The sequence below is a fragment of the Oncorhynchus nerka genome, linkage group LG19 (genome assembly GCF_034236695.1).
Source record: "Oncorhynchus nerka isolate Pitt River linkage group LG19, Oner_Uvic_2.0, whole genome shotgun sequence".
Lineage (NCBI taxonomy): Eukaryota > Metazoa > Chordata > Actinopteri > Salmoniformes > Salmonidae > Oncorhynchus > Oncorhynchus nerka.
Genome location: NC_088414.1, coordinates 50,291,042 through 50,312,312, shown reverse-complemented (window position 1 = coordinate 50,312,312; position 21,271 = coordinate 50,291,042). Strand labels below are relative to the sequence as shown.

The following is a 21,271-nucleotide window of genomic DNA, read 5'->3' as shown; positions in this document are numbered from 1 at the left end:
AATAATCGTTGAGAGAATGATTTATTTCAGCTTTTATTTCTTTCCCAGTGGGTCAGAAGTTCACATACACTCAATTAGTATTTGGTAGCATTGCCTTTTTAAATGGTTTAACTTGGGTCAAATGTTTCAGGTAGCCTTCCACAAGCTTCCTACAATAAGTTCTAAGTTCTAATAAGTTCTCCTGTAGGGGGTGGGTTTCAAAGACCCTCCCCATTATTGATTAAGGGGACCTTAAGATTCATATGTTTTTCTGCAGGCCTTATAATAAGACACTTGCTATGTATCTGAAAACTCTGCCACTATACGTTGCACAAGCATCTATATTAGTCATTGTGGTTAAGCCCGGGCTGTTGTGAGAGTGTGATTGCAGGCTGGGTCTGAGTCAGACCGAAACTAGATAAAGAGAAGTAACAACTCTGGTTTTGACATTTTGATCTTGTGACACAGTGGACAATCCTAATAAATTCACAGAAGCTACTGTACTCGGTTTCTAAATGTTCTGGTAATGTAAATTACATGTTAATGGGAATTACCATATTCTGAAATGTTATGTTAATATAAATTACCATATTCTAAATGTTATGCTAATGTGAATTACCATAATGTAAATGTTCTGTTAATGTGAATTACCATATTCCAAATGTCATGTTAATATGAATTACCATATTCTGAATGTTATGTTAATATAAATTACCATATTCTAAATGTTATGCTAATGTGAATTACCATAATGTACATGTTCTGTTAATGTGAATTACCATATTCTAAATGTTCTATTAATGTGAATTACCATAATCTAAATGTGATTTCTGTTATTCTGAGCACCGTGGTTGGACACCCTAATGGGTTACACACCCAATGCATATGGGTCTGGTAAATTTCTCAAAAGGCGGGTAAATGAAAATCTTCCCGGTCACTTTGTCCAGAGAGCGAGAGATATGATTGATTGAATCTCGTTCCTCTCTGTGTGTCTCTAGCTCAGTAACTGGGAGCCAGGAGACCGGGCCGTGTCGGAGCACCAGAGACATTACCCCAACTGTCACTTCGTCAGAGGAGACCGGGCCGACAACGTGTCCATGGCGGGTGGGGCTAGAGGTGTAGGGGTGCCCCCCGGCCCCCCAGGTCTCAGCAACGTGTCTAACCCAGCCATGCAGCAGCGTGAGGAGAGGTTGCTGACCTTCGTCCACTGGCCCTTACGTATCCCCGTGCGCCCTGACCAGCTGGCCAAGGCAGGGTTCTACTACGTCGGTAAGAGAGACTCAGAATTATATATTTAATTATATACACCTCTCAGCCCCCCGGGGCAGAAGCCCCGGCCCCCCAGGCCCTTGCGCATCCCCGTGCGCCCTGACCAGCTGGCCAAGGCAGGGTTCTACTACGTCGGTAAGAGAGACTCAGAATGATATATTTAATTATATACACCTCTCAGCCCCCCGGGGCAGAAGCCCCGGCCCCCCAGGCCCTTGCGTATCCCCGTGCGCCCTGACCAGCTGGCCAAGGCAGGGTTCTACTACGTCGGTAAGAGAGACTCAGAATTATATATTTAATTATATACACCTCTCAGCCCCCCGGGGCAGAAGCATTGGCCCCCAGGCCCTTACGTGTCCCGTGCGCCTGACCAGCTGGCCAAGGCAGGGTTCTACTACGTCGGTAAGAGAGACTCAGAATTATATATTTAATTATATACACCCTCAGCCCCCGGGGCAGAAGCCCTTACCCCCAGGCCCTGCGTATCCCCGTGCGCCCTGACCAGCTGGCCAAGGCAGGGCCCTCAGCCCCGGGGCAGAAGCCTGGCCCCCAGGTCTGCGCCTGACCAGCTGGCCAAGGCAGGGTTCTACGGTGTAAGAGAGACTCAGAATTATATATTTAATTATATACACCTTCAGCCCCCGGGGCAGAAGCCCCCCCCCATTGATCGTGCGCCTGACCAAGGGTTCTACTACGTCGGTGAGAGAGACTCAGAATTATATATTTAATTATATACACTGCTCAGCCCCCGGGGCAGAAGCCCCTGCCCCCAGGCCCCCTTACGTATCCCCGTGCGCCCTGACCAGCTGGCCAAGGCAGGGTTCTACTACCGGTAAGAGAGACTCAGAATTATATATTTAATTATATACACCTCTCAGCCCCCCGGGGCAGAAGCCCCGGCCCCCCAGGCCCTTGCGTATCCCCGTGCGCCCCTGACCAGCTGGCCAAGGCAGGGCCCTAAGAGAGACCAGAATTATATATTTAATTATATACACCTCTCAGCCCCCGGGCAGGGTTCAGGCCCTATCCCCGTGCGCCTGACCAGCTGGCCAAGGCAGGGTTCTCAGAGAGACTCAGAATTATATATTTAATTATATACACCTCTCAGCCCCCCGGGGCAGAAGCCCCGGCCCCCCAGGCCCTTGCGTATCCCCGTGCGCCCTGACCAGCTGGCCAAGGCAGGGTTCTACTACGTCGGTAAGAGAGACTCAGAATTATATATTTAATTATATACACCTCTCAGCCCCCGGGGCAGAAGCCCGGCCCCCAGGCCCTTGCGTATCCCCGTGCGCCCTGACCAGCTGGCCAAGGCAGGGTTCCAGTCGGTAGAGAGACTCAGAATTATATATTTAATTATATACACCTCTCAGGAGGGCAGAAGGCCCCCAGGCCCTTGCGTATCCCCGTGCGCCTGACCAGCTGGCCAAGGCAGGGTTCTACTACGTCGGTGAGAGAGACTCAGAATTATATATTTAATTATATACACCTCAGCCCCGGGCATATCCCCGTGCGCAATGACCAGCTGGCCAAGGCAGGGTTCTTACGTTAAGAGACTCAGAATTATATATTTAATTATATACACCTCTCAGCCCCCCGGGGCAGAAGCCCCGGCCCCCCAGGCCCTTGCGTATCCCCGTGCGCCCTGACCAGCTGGCCAAGGCAGGGTTCTACTACGTCGGTGAGAGAGACTCAGCATCTGCATTCCAATATAACATTTAGTTAACATGTAGTTTATACTTTTTTTTTTTGTTTAACAGGTAAGTCATTGGCAACAAATGCCCTGTTAGTATCCCCATAGACACTGTTCCTGTGATCGGAGGAACCTTGGAGCTCCTGCTGTTCCCCTGGGCTTTACCCAAACATTTACCTCCTAATCTGACCCTGTGTGTGTGTTGCAGGGTGTAATGATGATGGTGTGTGTGTGTGTTGCAGGGTGTAATGATGATGGTGTGTGTGTGTGTTGCAGGGTGTAATGATGATGGTGTGTGTGTGTTGCAGGGTGTAATGATGATGATGATGGTGTGTGTGTGTGTTGCAGGGCGTAATGATGATGATGATGTGTGTGTGTGTGTTGCAGGGTGTAATGATGATGGTGTGTGTGTGTTGCAGGGTGTAATGATGATGATGATGATGGTGTGTGTGTGTGTTGCAGGGTGTAATGATGATGGTGTGTGTGTGTTGCAGGGTGTAATGATGATGATGTGTGTGTGTGTTGCAGGGTGTAATGATGATGGTGTGTGTGTGTGTTGCAGGGTGTAATGATGATGATGATGGTGTGTGTGTGTGTTGCAGGGCGAAATGATGACGTGAAGTGTTTCTGCTGTGACGGGGGTCTGAGATGCTGGGAGTCAGGTGACGACCCCTGGGTGGAGCACGCCAAATGGTTCCCTAGGTAACCACCCCTTACAGCGTTTTCCAGATTACGTGTGTGTTAGTGACAAGCTGATTGAACAACTGGAAAATAGTACTAGACCGAGCCAGTAGTCAGCTCTCTGAACTGGTCAACAAATAGTACTAGACCGAGCCAGTAGTCAGCTCTCTGAACTGGTCAACAAATAGTACTAGACCGAGCCAGTAGTCAGCTCTCTGAACTGGTCAACAAATAGTACTAGACCGAGCCAGTAGTCAGCTCTCTGAACTGGTGACTAGAAGCCAGTAGTCAGCTCTCTGAACTGGTCAACAAATAGTACTAGACCAGCCAGTAGTCAGCTCTCTGAACTGGTCAACAAATAGTACTAGACCGAACCAGTAGTCAGTTCTCTGAACTGGTCAACAAATAGTACTAGACCGAGCCAGTAGTCGGCTCTCTGAACTGGTCAACAAATAGTACTAGACCGAGCCAGTAGTCAGCTCTCTGAACTGGTCAACAAATAGTAGACCTTCTGGCCAGTAGTCAGCTCTCTGAACTGGTCAACAAATAGTACTAGACCGAGCCAGTAGTCAGCTCTCTGAACTGGTCAACAGTACAACCGAGCCAGTAGTCAGCTCTCTGAACTGGTCAACAAATAGTACTAGCGAGCCAGTAGTCGGCTCTCTGAACTGGTCAACAAATAGTACTAGACCGAGCCAGTAGACGGCTCTCTGAACTGGTCAACAAATAGTACTAGACCGAGCCAGTAGTCGGCTCTCTGAATTGGTCAACAAATAGTACTAGACCGAGCCAGTAGTCAGCTCTCTGAACTGGTCAACAAATAGTACTAGACCGAGCCAGTAGTCGGCTCTCTGAACTGGTCAACAAATAGTACTAGACCGAGCCAGTAGTCGGCTCTCTGAACTGGTCAACAAATAGTACTAGACCGAGCCAGTAGTCGGCTCTCTGAATTGGTCAACAAATAGTACTAGACCGAGCCAGTAGTCAGCTCTCTGAACTGGTCAACAAATAGTACTAGACCGAGCCAGTAGTCGGCTCTCTGAACTGGTCAACAAATAGTACTAGACCGAGCCAGTAGTCAGCTCTCTGAACTGGTCAACAAATAGTACTAGACCGAGCCAGTAGTCAGCTCTCTGAACTGGTCAACAAATAGTACTAGACCGAGCCAGTAGTCGGCTCTCTGAACTGGTCAACAAATAGTACTAGACCGAGCCAGTAGTCAGCTCTCTGAACTGGTCAACTCACTCATCACCTTCAGTATATGTTACTATGGTAACCCGTCAGTATATATTAACCTCTAGGTGTCAGTACCTGCTCCAGGAGAAAGGTCAGGAGTTTGTCCATCAGATCCAGGCTCGCTTCCCTCGGCTCTTTGAACAGGTAACACCTGCTTCTGTCTATACACCGTATTCACACCTAACATCAATGACCTGTCTATACACCGTATTCACACCCTAACATCAATGACCTGTCTATACACCGTATTCACACCCTAACATCAATGACCTGTCTATACACCGTATTCACACCTAACATCAATGACCTGTCTATACACCGTATTCACACCCTAACATCAATGACCTGTCTATACACCGTATTCACACCCTAACATCAATGACCTGTCTATACACTGTCTATACACCGTATTCACACCCTAACATCAATGACCTGTCTATACACCGTATTCACACCCTAACATCAATGACCTGTCTATACACCGTATTCACACCTAACATCAATGACCTGTCTATACACTGTCTATACACCATATTCACACCCTAACATCAATGACCTGTCTATACACTGTCTATACACCGTATTCACACCCTAACATCAATGACCTGTCTATACACCGTATTCACACCCTAACATCAATGACCTGTCTATACACCGTATTCACACCTAACATCAATGACCTGTCTATACACTGTCTATACACCGTATTCACACCCTAACATCAATGACCTGTCTATACACCGTCTATACACCGTATTCACACCCTAACATCAATGACCTGTCTATACACTGTCTATACACCGTATTCACACCCTAACATCAATGACCTGTCTATACACCGTATTCACACCTAACATCAATGACCTGTCTATACACCGTATTCACACCTAACATCAATGACCTGTCTATACACCGTATTCACACCCTAACATCAATGACCTGTCTATACACCGTATTCACACCCTAACATCAATGACCTGTCTATACACTGTCTTCACACCCTAACATCAATGACCTGTCTATACACTGTCTATACACCGTATTCACACCCTAACATCAATGACCTGTCTATACACCGTATTCACACCCTAACATCAATGACCTGTCTATACACCGTATTCACACCCTAACATCAATGACCTGTCTATACACCGTATTCACACCCTAACATCAATGACCTGTCTATACACTGTCTATACACCGTATTCACACCTAACATCAATGACCTGTCTATACACCGTATTCACACCTAACATCAATGACCTGTCTATACACCGTATTCACACCCTAACATCAATGACCTGTCTATACACTGTCTATACACCGTATTCACACCCTAACATCAATGACCTGTCTATACACCGTATTCACACCCTAACATCAATGACCTGTCTATACACCGTATTCACACCTAACATCAATGACCTGTCTATACACCGTATTCACACCCTAACATCAATGACCTGTCTATACACTGTCTATACACCGTATTCACACCCTAACATCAATGACCTGTCTATACACCGTATTCACACCCTAACATCAATGACCTGTCTATACACCGTATTCACACCCTAACATCAATGACCTGTCTATACACCGTATTCACACCTAACATCAATGACCTGTCTATACACCGTATTCACACCCTAACATCAATGACCTGTCTATACACCGTCTATACACCGTATTCACACCTAACATCAATGACCTGTCTATACACCGTATTCACACCTAACATCAATGACCTGTCTATACACTGTCTATACACCGTATTCACACCCTAACATCAATGACCTGTCTATACACTGTCTATACACCGTATTCACACCCTAACATCAATGACCTGTCTATACACTGTCTATACACCGTATTCACACCCTAACATCAATGACCTGTCTATACACCGTATTCACACCTAACATCAATGACCTGTCTATACACCGTATTCACACCCTAACATCAATGACCTGTCTATACACCGTATTCACACCCTAACATCAATGACCTGTCTATACACTGTCTATACACCGTATTCACACCCTAACATCAATGACCTGTCTATACACTGTCTATACACCGTATTCACACCCTAACATCAATGACCTGTCTATACACCGTATTCACACCCTAACATCAATGACCTGTCTATACACCGTATTCACACCTAACATCAATGACCTGTCTATACACCGTATTCACACCCTAACATCAATGACCTGTCTATACACTGTCTATACACCGTATTCACACCCTAACATCAATGACCTGTCTATACACCGTATTCACACCTAACATCAATGACCTGTCTATACAATCATATATTGATTAGGTGTGTATTGATTAGGTGTCTGGTAGAACATTGTGATGTGAATAAAGATCCATCATCTGACTGATCTGACTATCAGTCGAAACAGGAAGTTAACTCTTCTGGCTCCTCCCACTACAGCTCTTGACCAATGGGGACAGCATCTCCAGGGAGTTTGTGGACCCACCAAGTGAGTAACAAAGTTTTTGGACACTTGGTGTCTTGACAATATATAACAAAAAATTATTTTAAACTATTATAAACTATTATTGTAGTTTATTATTGTATTATTGTAGTTTTTTAAATATAGTAGCTGCTGTGTGTTTACAGCTAATTAACTGAACACCTGACTTTACCATCTTACTTATAGCAAGTTAACTAAACAGGCAGAAGAATAAATAGGTGTTGTAGGAAAAACAGGAAAACAGACTAAACTCTGACAACATCCAGAGATGAAGAACTCTCCTTTCCTCTCTCCCTCCCGCTCTCCCTCGTTCTCTCTCCCTCCCGCTCTCCCTCTTCTCTCTCGCTCTCTCCCTCTTTCTCTCCCCTCTTCTCCCTCCCCTCTTCTCTCCCGCTCTCTCCCTCCCGCTCTCCCTCCTTCTCGCTCACCCTCTCCCTCCCGCTCTCCCTCCTTCTCGCTCACCCTCTCCCTCTTCTCTCCCGCTCTCTCCCCCCCCTCTTCCCTCTCCCTCCTTCTCGCTCACCCTCTCCCTCCCGCTCTCCCTCCTTCTCGCTCACCCTCTCCCTCCCTCTCACCCCTCCCGCTCTCCTCTAGTGGTGAACCTGGGTCCAGGTGAGGAGCGGTCAGAAGATGCAGTGATGATGAACACTCCGGTGGTTGTGTCGGCTCTAGAGATGGGATTTGAGCGTGGCCTGGTCAAGCAGACGGTACATAATCTAATTATATTCCATGACGCTGAGTGACTCCCTGTCCTGCGTGTGTCTAGAAAAATACACTGAACAAAAATCTAAACACAACATGTAAAGTGTTGGTTTCATGAACTGAAATAAAATATCCCCGATTTTTATTTTATTTTATTTTTTCCCCATACACACAGAAAGCATATCTCTCAAATTCTACGCACAAATGTGTTTACCTCCCTGTTAGTGAGCATTTGTCCTTTAACAAAAGAATCCATCCACCTGACAGGTGTGGCATATCGATAAAATGCCACTCTAAAATGTGCAGTTTTGTCACACAACACATTGCCACGAAGTCTCAAGTTTTGAGGGAGCGTGTAGTTGGCATGCTGACTGCAGGAATGTCCATCAGAGCTGTTGCCAGAGAATTGAATGTTCATTTCTCTACCATAAGCCACCTCCAACATTGTTTTAGAGAATTTGGCAGCAAGTCCAACTGACCTCATAACCGCAGACCACGTGTATGGCGTCGTGTGGGCGAGAGGTTTGCTGATGTCAACGTTGTGAACAGAGTGCCCCATGGGTAATGGTATGGGCAGGCATAAGGTACAGACAACGAACACGACGACATTTGAATGCACTGAAATACCGTGACGAGATGCTGAGGCCCGTTGTGAGGCCATTTTTTTTTTTTAAGGTATCCGTTAGCAACAGATGCAGATCTGTATTCCCAGTCATGTGACCTCTATAGATTAGGGGCCTAATGAATGTATTCCCAGTCATGTGACCTCTATAGATTAGGGACCTAATGAATGTATTCCCAGTCATGTGACCTCTATAGATTAGGGGCCTAATGAATGTATTCCCAGTCATGTGACCTCTATAGATTAGGACCTAATGAATGTATTCCCAGTCATGTGACCTCTATAGATTAGGGACCTAATGAATGTATTCCCAGTCATGTGACCTCTATAGATTAGGGGCCTAATGAATGTATTCCCAGTCATGTGACCTCTATAGATTAGGGACCTAATGAATGTATTCCCAGTCATGTGACCTCTATAGATTAGGGGCCTAATGAATGTATTCCCAGTCATGTGACCTCTATAGATTAGGGCCTAATGAATGTATTCCCAGTCATGTGACCTCTATAGATTAGGGCCTAATGAATGTATTCCCAGTCATGTGACCTCTATAGATTAGGGCCTAATGAATGTATTCCCAGTCATGTGACCTCTATAGATTAGGGCCTAATGAATGTATTCCCAGTCATGTGACCTCTATAGATTAGGGACCTAATGAATGTATTCCCAGTCATGTGACCTCTATAGATTAGGGGCCTAATGAATGTATTCCCAGTCATGTGACCTCTATAGATTAGGGCCTAATGAATGTATTCCCAGTCATGTGACCTCTATAGATTAGGGACCTCTAGATTAGGGAATGTATTCCCAGTCATGTGACCTCTATAGATTAGGGCCTAATGAATGTATTCCCAGTCATGTGACCTCCATAGATTAGGACCTAATGAATGTATTCCCAGTCATGTGACCTCTATAGATTAGGGCCTAATGAATGTATTCCCAGTCATGTGACCTCTATAGATTAGGGACCTAATGAATGTATTCCCAGTCATGTGACCTCTATAGATTAGGGGCCTAATGAATGTATTCCCAGTCATGTGAAATCCATAGATTAGGGCCTAATGAATGTATTCCCAGTCATGTGACCTCTATAGATTAGGGACCTAATGAATGTATTCCCAGTCATGTGACCTCTATAGATTAGGGGCCTAATGAATGTATTCCCAGTCATGTGACCTCTATAGATTAGGGCCTAATGAATGTATTCCCAGTCATGTGACCTCTATAGATTAGGACCTAATGAATGTATTCCCAGTCATGTGAAATCCATAGATTAGGGCCTAATGAATGTATTCCCAGTCATGTGACCTCTATAGATTAGGGCCTAATGAATGTATTCCCAGTCATGTGACCTCTATAGATTAGGGCCTAATGAATGTATTCCCAGTCATGTGACCTCCATAGATTAGGGCCTAATGAATGTATTCCCAGTCATGTGACCTCCATAGATTAGGGCCTAATGAATGTATTCCCAGTCATGTGACCTCCATAGATTAGGGCCTAATGAATGTATTCCCAGTCATGTGACCTCCATAGATTAGGGCCTAATGAATGTATTCCCAGTCATGTGACCTCCATAGATTAGGGGCCTAATGAATGTATTCCCAGTCATGTGACCTCTATAGATTAGGGCCCTAATGAATGTATTCCCAGTCATGTGACCTCTATAGATTAGGGCCCTAATGAATGTATTCCCAGTCATGTGACCTCTATAGATTAGGACCTAATGAATGTATTCCCAGTCATGTGACCTCCATAGATTAGGGCCCTAATGAATGTATTCCCAGTCATGTGACCTCTATAGATTAGGACCTAATGAATGTATTCCCAGTCATGTGACCTCTATAGATTAGGGGCCTAATGAATGTATTCCCAGTCATGTGACCTCTATAGATTAGGGCCTAATGAATGTATTCCCAGTCATGTGACCTCTATAGATTAGGGCCTAATGAATGTATTCCCAGTCATGTGACCTCCATAGATTCATGGGCCTAATGAATGTATTCCCAGTCATGTGACCTCTATAGATTAGGGCCTAATGAATGTATTCCCAGTCATGTGACCTCTATAGATTAGGGGCCTAATGAATGTATTCCCAGTCATGTGACCTCTATAGATTAGGGGCCTAATGAATGTATTCCCAGTCATGTGACCTCTATAGATTAGGGCCTAATGAATGTATTCCCAGTCATGTGACCTCCATAGATTAGGGACCTAATGAATGTATTCCCAGTCATGTGACCTCTATAGATTAGGGGCCTAATGAATGTATTCCCAGTCATGTGACCTCTATAGATTAGGGCCTAATGAATGTATTCCCAGTCATGTGACCTCTATAGATTAGGACCTAATGAATGTATTCCCAGTCATGTGACCTCTATAGATTAGGGCCTAATGAATGTATTCCCAGTCATGTGACCTCCATAGATTAGGGACCTAATGAATGTATTCCCAGTCATGTGACCTCTATAGATTAGGACCTAATGAATGTATTCCCAGTCATGTGACCTCTATAGATTAGGGCCTAATGAATGTATTCCCAGTCATGTGAAATCCATAGATTAGGACCTAATGAATGTATTCCCAGTCATGTGAAATCCATAGATTAGGACCTAATGAATGTATTCCCAGTCATGTGACCTCTATAGATTAGGGCCTAATGAATGTATTCCCAGTCATGTGACCTCTATAGATTAGGGCCTAATGAATGTATTCCCAGTCATGTGACCTCTATAGATTAGGGCCTAATGAATGTATTCCCAGTCATGTGACCTCTATAGATTAGGGCCTAATGAATGTATTCCCAGTCATGTGACCTCTATAGATTAGGGCCTAATGAATGTATTCCCAGTCATGTGACCTCTATAGATTAGGGCCCTAATGAATGTATTCCCAGTCAGGTGACCTCTATAGATTAGGACCTAATGAATGTATTCCCAGTCATGTGACCTCCATAGATTAGGGCCTAATGAATGTATTCCCAGTCATGTGAAATCCATAGATTAGGGGCCTAATGAATGTATTCCCAGTCATGTGACCTCTATAGATTAGGACCTAATGAATGTATTCCCAGTCATGTGACCTCCATAGATTAGGGCCTAATGAATGTATTCCCAGTCATGTGACCTCTATAGATTAGGGACCTAATGAATGTATTCCCAGTCATGTGACCTCTATAGATTAGGGACCTAATGAATGTATTCCCAGTCATGTGACCTCTATAGATTAGGGACCTAATGAATGTATTCCCAGTCATGTGACCTCTATAGATTAGGGGCCTAATGAATGTATTGCCAGTCATGTGACCTCCATAGATTAGGACCTAATGAATGTATTCCCAGTCATGTGAAATCTATAGATTAGGACCTAATGAATGTATTCCCAGTCATGTGAAATCTATAGATTAGGACCTAATGAATGTATTCCCAGTCATGTGAAATCCATAGATTAGGGCCTAATGAATGTATTCCCAGTCATGTGAAATCTATAGATTAGGGCCTAATGAATGTATTCCCAGTCATGTGAAATCTATAGATTAGGGGCCTAATGAATGTATTCCCAGTCATGTGACCTCCATAGATTAGGACCTAATGAATGTATTCCCAGTCATGTGACCTCTATAGATTAGGACCTAATGAATGTATTCCCAGTCATGTGAAATCCATAGATTAGGGGCCTAATGAATGTATTCCCAGTCATGTGAAATCCATAGATTAGGGCCTAATGAATGTATTCCCAGTCATGTGAAATCCATAGATTAGGGGCCTAATGAATGTATTCCCAGTCATGTGACCTCCATAGATTAGGACCTAATGAATGTATTCCCAGTCATGTGACCTCCATAGATTAGGGCCTAATGAATGTATTCCCAGTCATGTGAAATCCATAGATTAGGGGCCTAATGAATGTATTCCCAGTCATGTGAAATCCATAGATTAGGGCCTAATGAATGTATTCCCAGTCATGTGACCTCTATAGATTAGGACCTAATGAATGTATTCCCAGTCATGTGAAATCCATAGATTAGGGGCTAATGAATGTATTCCCAGTCATGTGAAATCCATAGATTAGGGCCTAATGAATGTATTCCCAGTCATGTGACCTCCATAGATTAGGGCCCTAATGAATGTATTCCCAGTCATGTGAAATCCATAGATTAGGGGCCTAATGAATGTATTCCCAGTCATGTGAAATCCATAGATTAGGGCCTAATGAATGTATTCCCAGTCATGTGAAATCCATAGATTAGGGGCCTAATGAATGTATTCCCAGTCATGTGAAATCCATAGATTAGGACCTAATGAATGTATTCCCAGTCATGTGAAATCCATAGATTAGGGCCTAATGAATGTATTCCCAGTCATGTGAAATCCATAGATTAGGGGCCTAATGAATGTATTCCCAGTCATGTGAAATCTATAGATTAGGGCCTAATGAATGTATTCCCAGTCATGTGAAATCCATAGATTAGGGCCTAATGAATGTATTCCCAGTCATGTGAAATCCATAGATTAGGGCCTAATGAATGTATTCCCAGTCATGTGACCTCCATAGATTAGGGCCTAATGAATGTATTCCCAGTCATGTGAAATCCATAGATTAGGGCCTAATGAATGTATTCCCAGTCATGTGAAATCCATAGATTAGGGCCTAATGAATGTATTCCCAGTCATGTGAAATCTATAGATTAGGGCCTAATGAATGTATTCCCAGTCATGTGAAATCCATAGATTAGGGCCTAATGAATGTATTCCCAGTCATGTGAAATCTATAGATTAGGGCCTAATGAATGTATTCCCAGTCATGTGAAATCCATAGATTAGGACCTAATGAATGTATTCCCAGTCATGTGAAATCCATAGATTAGGACCTAATGAATGTATTCCCAGTCATGTGAAATCCATAGATTAGGGGCCTAATGAATGTATTCCCAGTCATGTGAAATCCATAGATTAGGGCCTAATGAATGTATTCCCAGTCATGTGAAATCCATAGATTAGGGGCCTAATGAATGTATTCCCAGTCATGTGAAATCCATAGATTAGGGACCTAATGAATGTATTCCCAGTCATGTGAAATCCATAGATTAGGGCCTAATGAATGTATTCCCAGTCATGTGAAATCCATAGATTAGGGCCTAATGAATGTATTCCCAGTCATGTGAAATCCATAGATTAGGGCCTAATGAATGTATTCCCAGTCATGTGAAATCCATAGATTAGGACCTAATGAATGTATTCCCAGTCATGTGAAATCCATAGATTAGGGCCTAATGAATGTATTCCCAGTCATGTGAAATCCATAGATTAGGGCCTAATGAATGTATTCCCAGTCATGTGAAATCCATAGATTAGGGCCTAATGAATGTATTCCCAGTCATGTGAAATCCATAGATTAGGGGCCTAATGAATGTATTCCCAGTCATGTGAAATCCATAGATTAGGGCCTAATGAATGTATTCCCAGTCATGTGAAATCCATAGATTAGGGGCCTAATGAATGTATTCCCAGTCATGTGACCTCCATAGATTAGGGGCCTAATGAATGTATTCCCAGTCATGTGAAATCCATAGATTAGGGCCCAATGAATGGGCCCTAATGAATGTATTCCCAGTCATGTGAAATCCATAGATTAGGGACCTAATGAATGTATTCCCAGTCATGTGAAATCCATAGATTAGGGGCCTAATGAATGTATTCCCAGTCATGTGAAATCCATAGATTAGGGCCTAATGAATGTATTCCCAGTCATGTGAAATCCATAGATTAGGGCCTAATGAATGTATTCCCAGTCATGTGACCTCCATAGATTAGGGCCTAATGAATGTATTCCCAGTCATGTGACCTCCATAGATTAGGGCCTAATGAATGTATTCCCAGTCATGTGAAATCCATAGATTAGGGCCTAATGAATGTATTCCCAGTCATGTGAAATCCATAGATTAGGGCCTAATGAATGTATTCCCAGTCATGTGAAATCCATAGATTAGGGGCCTAATGAATGTATTCCCAGTCATGTGACCTCCATAGATTAGGGACCTAATGAATGTATTCCCAGTCATGTGAAATCCATAGATTAGGGCCTAATGAATGTATTCCCAGTCATGTGAAATCCATAGATTAGGGCCTAATGAATGTATTCCCAGTCATGTGAAATCCATAGATTAGGGGCCTAATGAATGTATTCCCAGTCATGTGACCTCCATAGATTAGGGACCTAATGAATGTATTCCCAGTCATGTGAAATCCATAGATTAGGGCCTAATGAATGTATTCCCAGTCATGTGAAATCCATAGATTAGGGGCCTAATGAATGTATTCCCAGTCATGTGAAATCCATAGATTAGGGCCTAATGAATGTATTCCCAGTCATGTGAAATCCATAGATTAGGACCTAATGAATGTATTCCCAGTCATGTGAAATCCATAGATTAGGGGCCTAATGAATGTATTCCCAGTCATGTGAAATCCATAGATTAGGGCCTAATGAATGTATTCCCAGTCATGTGACCTCCATAGATTAGGGGCCTAATGAATGTATTCCCAGTCATGTGAAATCCATAGATTAGGGCCTAATGAATGTATTCCCAGTCATGTGAAATCCATAGATTAGGGCCTAATGAATGTATTCCCAGTCATGTGACCTCCATAGATTAGGGCCTAATGAATGTATTCCCAGTCATGTGAAATCCATAGATTAGGGGCCTAATGAATGTATTCCCAGTCATGTGAAATCCATAGATTAGGGCCTAATGAATGTATTCCCAGTCATGTGACCTCTATAGATTAGGACCTAATGAATGTATTCCCAGTCATGTGAAATCTATAGATTAGGGCCTAATGAATGTATTCCCAGTCATGTGAAATCCATAGATTAGGGCCTAATGAATGTATTCCCAGTCATGTGAAATCCATAGATTAGGGCCTAATGAATGTATTCCCAGTCATGTGAAATCCATAGATTAGGGCCTAATGAATGTATTCCCAGTCATGTGAAATCCATAGATTAGGGGCCTAATGAATGTATTCCCAGTCATGTGAAATCCATAGATTAGGGCCTAATGAATGTATTCCCAGTCATGTGAAATCCATAGATTAGGGCCTAATGAATGTATTCCCAGTCATGTGAAATCTATAGATTAGGGCCTAATGAATGTATTCCCAGTCATGTGAAATCCATAGATTAGGGCCTAATGAATGTATTCCCAGTCATGTGACCTCCATAGATTAGGGCCCTAATGAATGTATTCCCAGTCATGTGACCTCTATAGATTAGGACCTAATGAATGTATTCCCAGTCATGTGAAATCTATAGATTAGGGCCTAATGAATGTATTCCCAGTCATGTGAAATCCATAGATTAGGGCCTAATGAATGTATTCCCAGTCATGTGAAATCCATAGATTAGGGCCCTAATGAATGTATTCCCAGTCATGTGAAATCCATAGATTAGGGCCTAATGAATGTATTCCCAGTCATGTGAAATCTATAGATTAGGGCCTAATGAATGTATTCCCAGTCATGTGAAATCCATAGATTAGGGCCTAATGAATGTATTCCCAGTCATGTGAAATCCATAGATTAGGGGCCTAATGAATGTATTCCCAGTCATGTGAAATCTATAGATTAGGGGCTAATGAATGTATTCCCAGTCATGTGAAATCTATAGATTAGGGCCTAATGAATGTATTCCCAGTCATGTGAAATCCATAGATTAGGGCCTAATGAATGTATTCCCAGTCATGTGAAATCCATAGATTAGGGCCTAATGAATGTATTCCCAGTCATGTGAAATCCATAGATTAGGGCCTAATGAATGTATTCCCAGTCATGTGAAATCTATAGATTAGGACCTAATGAATGTATTCCCAGTCATGTGAAATCTATAGATTAGGACCTAATGAATGTATTCCCAGTCATGTGAAATCCATAGATTAGGGCCTAATGAATGTATTCCCAGTCATGTGAAATCCATAGATTAGGGCCTAATGAATGTATTCCCAGTCATGTGAAATCCATAGATTAGGGCCTAATGAATGTATTCCCAGTCATGTGAAATCCATAGATTAGGGCCTAATGAATGTATTCCCAGTCATGTGAAATCCATAGATTAGGGCCTAATGAATGTATTCCCAGTCATGTGACCTCCATAGATTAGGGACCTAATGAATGTATTCCCAGTCATGTGAAATCCATAGATTAGGGGCCTAATGAATGTATTCCCAGTCATGTGAAATCCATAGATTAGGGCCTAATGAATGTATTCCCAGTCATGTGAAATCCATAGATTAGGGGCCTAATGAATGTATTCCCAGTCATGTGACCTCCATAGATTAGGGACCTAATGAATGTATTCCCAGTCATGTGAAATCCATAGATTAGGGCCTAATGAATGTATTCCCAGTCATGTGACCTCCATAGATTAGGGGCCTAATGAATGTATTCCCAGTCATGTGAAATCTATAGATTAGGGGCCTAATGAATGTATTCCCAGTCATGTGACCTCCATAGATTAGGGGCCTAATGAATGTATTCCCAGTCATGTGAAATCCATAGATTAGGGGCCTAATGAATGTATTCCCAGTCATGTGAAATCTATAGATTAGGGCCTAATGAATGTATTCCCAGTCATGTGAAATCCATAGATTAGGGCCTAATGAATGTATTCCCAGTCATGTGACCTCCATAGATTAGGACCTAATGAATGTATTCCCAGTCATGTGAAATCCATAGATTAGGGCCTAATGAATGTATTCCCAGTCATGTGAAATCTATAGATTAGGGCCTAATGAATGTATTCCCAGTCATGTGAAATCCATAGATTAGGGCCTAATGAATGTATTCCCAGTCATGTGAAATCCATAGATTAGGGGCCTAATGAATGTATTCCCAGTCATGTGAAATCCATAGATTAGGGCCTAATGAATGTATTCCCAGTCATGTGAAATCCATAGATTAGGGCCTAATGAATGTATTCCCAGTCATGTGAAATCCATAGATTAGGGCCTAATGAATGTATTCCCAGTCATGTGAAATCCATAGATTAGGGCCTAATGAATGTATTCCCAGTCATGTGAAATCTATAGATTAGGACCTAATGAATGTATTCCCAGTCATGTGAAATCTATAGATTAGGACCTAATGAATGTATTCCCAGTCATGTGAAATCCATAGATTAGGGCCTAATGAATGTATTCCCAGTCATGTGAAATCCATAGATTAGGGCCTAATGAATGTATTCCCAGTCATGTGAAATCCATAGATTAGGGCCTAATGAATGTATTCCCAGTCAGTCATCCCCAGTGAAATCCATAGATTAGGGGCCTAATGAATGTATTCCCAGTCATGTGAAATCCATAGATTAGGGCCTAATGAATGTATTCCCAGTCATGTGAAATCCATAGATTAGGGCCTAATGAATGTATTCCCAGTCATGTGAAATCTATAGATTAGGGCCTAATGAATGTATTCCCAGTCATGTGAAATCCATAGATTAGGGCCTAATGAATGTATTCCCAGTCATGTGAAATCCATAGATTAGGGACCTAATGAATGTATTCCCAGTCATGTGAAATCCATAGATTAGACCCAATGGACCTAATGAATGTATTCCCAGTCATGTGAAATCCATAGATTAGGGCCTAATGAATGTATTCCCAGTCATGTGAAATCCATAGATTAGGGGCCTAATGAATGTATTCCCAGTCATGTGAAATCCATAGATTAGGGCCTAATGAATGTATTCCCAGTCATGTGAAATCCATAGATTAGGGCCTAATGAATGTATTCCCAGTCATGTGAAATCCATAGATTAGGGGCCTAATGAATGTATTCCCAGTCATGTGAAATCATAGATTGCCTAATGAAATCCATCAGATTAGGACCCTAATGAATGTATTCCCCAGTCATGTGAAATCCATAGATTAGGGGCCTAATGAATGTATTCCCAGTCATGTGAAATCCATAGATTAGGGGCCTAATGAATGTATTCCCAGTCATGTGAAATCCATAGATTAGGGCCTAATGAATGTATTCCCAGTCATGTGAAATCCATAGATTAGGGGCCTAATGAATGTATTCCCAGTCATGTGAAATCCATAGATTAGGGCCTAATGAATGTATTCCCAGTCATGTGAAATCCATAGATTAGGGCCTAATGAATGTATTCCCAGTCATGTGAAATCCATAGATTAGGGGCCTAATGAATGTATTCCCAGTCATGTGAAATCTATAGATTAGGGCCTAATGAATGTATTCCCAGTCATGTGAAATCCATAGATTAGGGCCTAATGAATGTATTCCCAGTCATGTGAAATCCATAGATTAGGGCCTAATGAATGTATTCCCAGTCATGTGAAATCTATAGATTAGGGCCTAATGAATGTATTCCCAGTCATGTGAAATCCATAGATTAGGGCCTAATGAATGTATTCCCAGTCATGTGAAATCCATAGATTAGGGCCTAATGAATGTATTCCCAGTCATGTGACCTCCATAGATTAGGGACCTAATGAATGTATTCCCAGTCATGTGAAATCCATAGATTAGGGCCTAATGAATGTATTCCCAGTCATGTGAAATCCATAGATTAGGGCCTAATGAATGTATTCCCAGTCATGTGAAATCCATAGATTAGGGCCTAATGAATGTATTCCCAGTCATGTGAAATCCATAGATTAGGGGACCTAATGAATGTATTCCCAGTCATGTGAAATCCATAGATTAGGGCCTAATGAATGTATTCCCAGTCATGTGAAATCCATAGATTAGGGGCCTAATGAATGTATTCCCAGTCATGTGAAATCCATAGATTAGGGCCTAATGAATGTATTCCCAGTCATGTGACCTCTATAGATTAGGACCTAATGAATGTATTCCCAGTCATGTGAAATCCATAGATTAGGGCCTAATGAATGTATTCCCAGTCATGTGAAATCCATAGATTAGGGCCTAATGAATGTATTCCCAGTCATGTGAAATCCATAGATTAGGGCCTAATGAATGTATTCCCAGTCATGTGAAATCCATAGATTAGGGACCTAATGAATGTATTCCCAGTCATGTGAAATCCATAGATTAGGGGCCTAATGAATGTATTCCCAGTCATGTGAAATCCATAGATTAGGGGCCTAATGAATGTATTCCCAGTCATGTGAAATCCATAGATTAGGGGCCTAATGAATGTATTCCCAGTCATGTGAAATCCATAGATTAGGGCCTAATGAATGTATTCCCAGTCATGTGAAATCCATAGATTAGGGGCCTAATGAATGTATTCCCAGTCATGTGACCTCCATAGATTAGGGCCTAATGAATGTATTCCCAGTCATGTGAAATCCATAGATTAGGGCCTAATGAATGTATTCCCAGTCATGTGAAATCCATAGATTAGGGCCTAATGAATGTATTCCCAGTCATGTGAAATCCATAGATTAGGGCCTAATGAATGTATTCCCAGTCATGTGAAATCCATAGACCTCCATAGATTAGGGACCTAATGAATGTATTCCCAGTCATGTGAAATTCCAGTCATGTGAAATTAGATTAGGGCCTAATGAATGTATTCCCAGTCATGTGACCTCCATAGATTAGGGACCTAATGAATGTATTCCCAGTCATGTGAAATCCATAGATTAGGGCCTAATGAATGTATTCCCAGTCATGTGAAATCCATAGATTAGGGGCCTAATGAATGTATTCCCAGTCATGTGAAATCCATAGATCAGGGCCTAATGAATGTATTCCCAGTCATGTGAAATCCATAGATCAGGGCCTAATGAATGTATTCCCAGTCATGTGAAATCCATAGATTAGGGCCTAATGAATGTATTGCCTAATGAATGTATTCCCAGTCATGTGACCTCCATAGATTAGGGACCTAATGAATGTATTCCCAGTCATGTGAAATCCATAGATTAGGGCCTAATGAATGTATTCCCAGTCATGTGAAATCCATAGATTAGGGCCTAATGAATGTATTTCAATGGACTGATTTCCTCATATGATCTGTAACTCAGTGGAATCATTGCATGTTGCGTTTTTATATCATTGTTCAGTGTATATTTCCATTAACCTGTGGTGACATCCCATCCCGTTGTCATCATCTGACACTAATTAGCATAACGCAACGGACATAAATCTTCCTATTCATGAAAATCACAAGTGAAATATATTGAGACACAGCTTAGCCTTTTGTTAATCACCCTGTCGTCTCAGATTTTCAAAATATGCTTTAGAGGCAACGCTAGACAAGCATTTGTGTAAGTTTATCATAGCCTAGCATAGCATTATGCCTTGCTAGCAGCAGGCAACCTTGTCACGGAAATCAGAAAAGCAATCAAATTAAATCGTTTACCTTTGATGAACTTCAGATGTTTTCACTCACGAGACTCCCAGATAGACAGCCAAAGTTCATTTTTTTCCCAAAATATTATTTTTGAAGGCGAAATAGCTCCGTTTGTTCTTCACGTTTGGCTGAGAAATCGCCCGGAAATTGCGGTCACCACAACGCCGAAAAAACATTCCAAATTAGCTCCATAATATCGACAGAAACATGGCAAACGTTGTTTATAATCCTCAAGGTGTTTTTCTAATATCTATT

General features: G+C 42.3%; 1 protein-coding gene across 1 annotated transcript in view; it reads left to right on the top strand.

Moving 5' to 3' along the window:
* The window catches only part of LOC115114943 (baculoviral IAP repeat-containing protein 2-like), a 60,740-nt gene that overhangs the window by 20,322 nt on the left and 19,147 nt on the right, over window positions 1-21,271 (top strand). Inside the window, exons 7-11 of the mRNA XM_065005016.1 lie at window positions 978-1,248; window positions 3,541-3,640; window positions 4,921-4,999; window positions 7,305-7,353; window positions 7,942-8,054. Of these exons, the coding sequence (XP_064861088.1) occupies window positions 978-1,248; window positions 3,541-3,640; window positions 4,921-4,999; window positions 7,305-7,353; window positions 7,942-8,054 (612 nt within the window). The remainder of the gene's footprint in view (window positions 1-977; window positions 1,249-3,540; window positions 3,641-4,920; window positions 5,000-7,304; window positions 7,354-7,941; window positions 8,055-21,271) is intronic.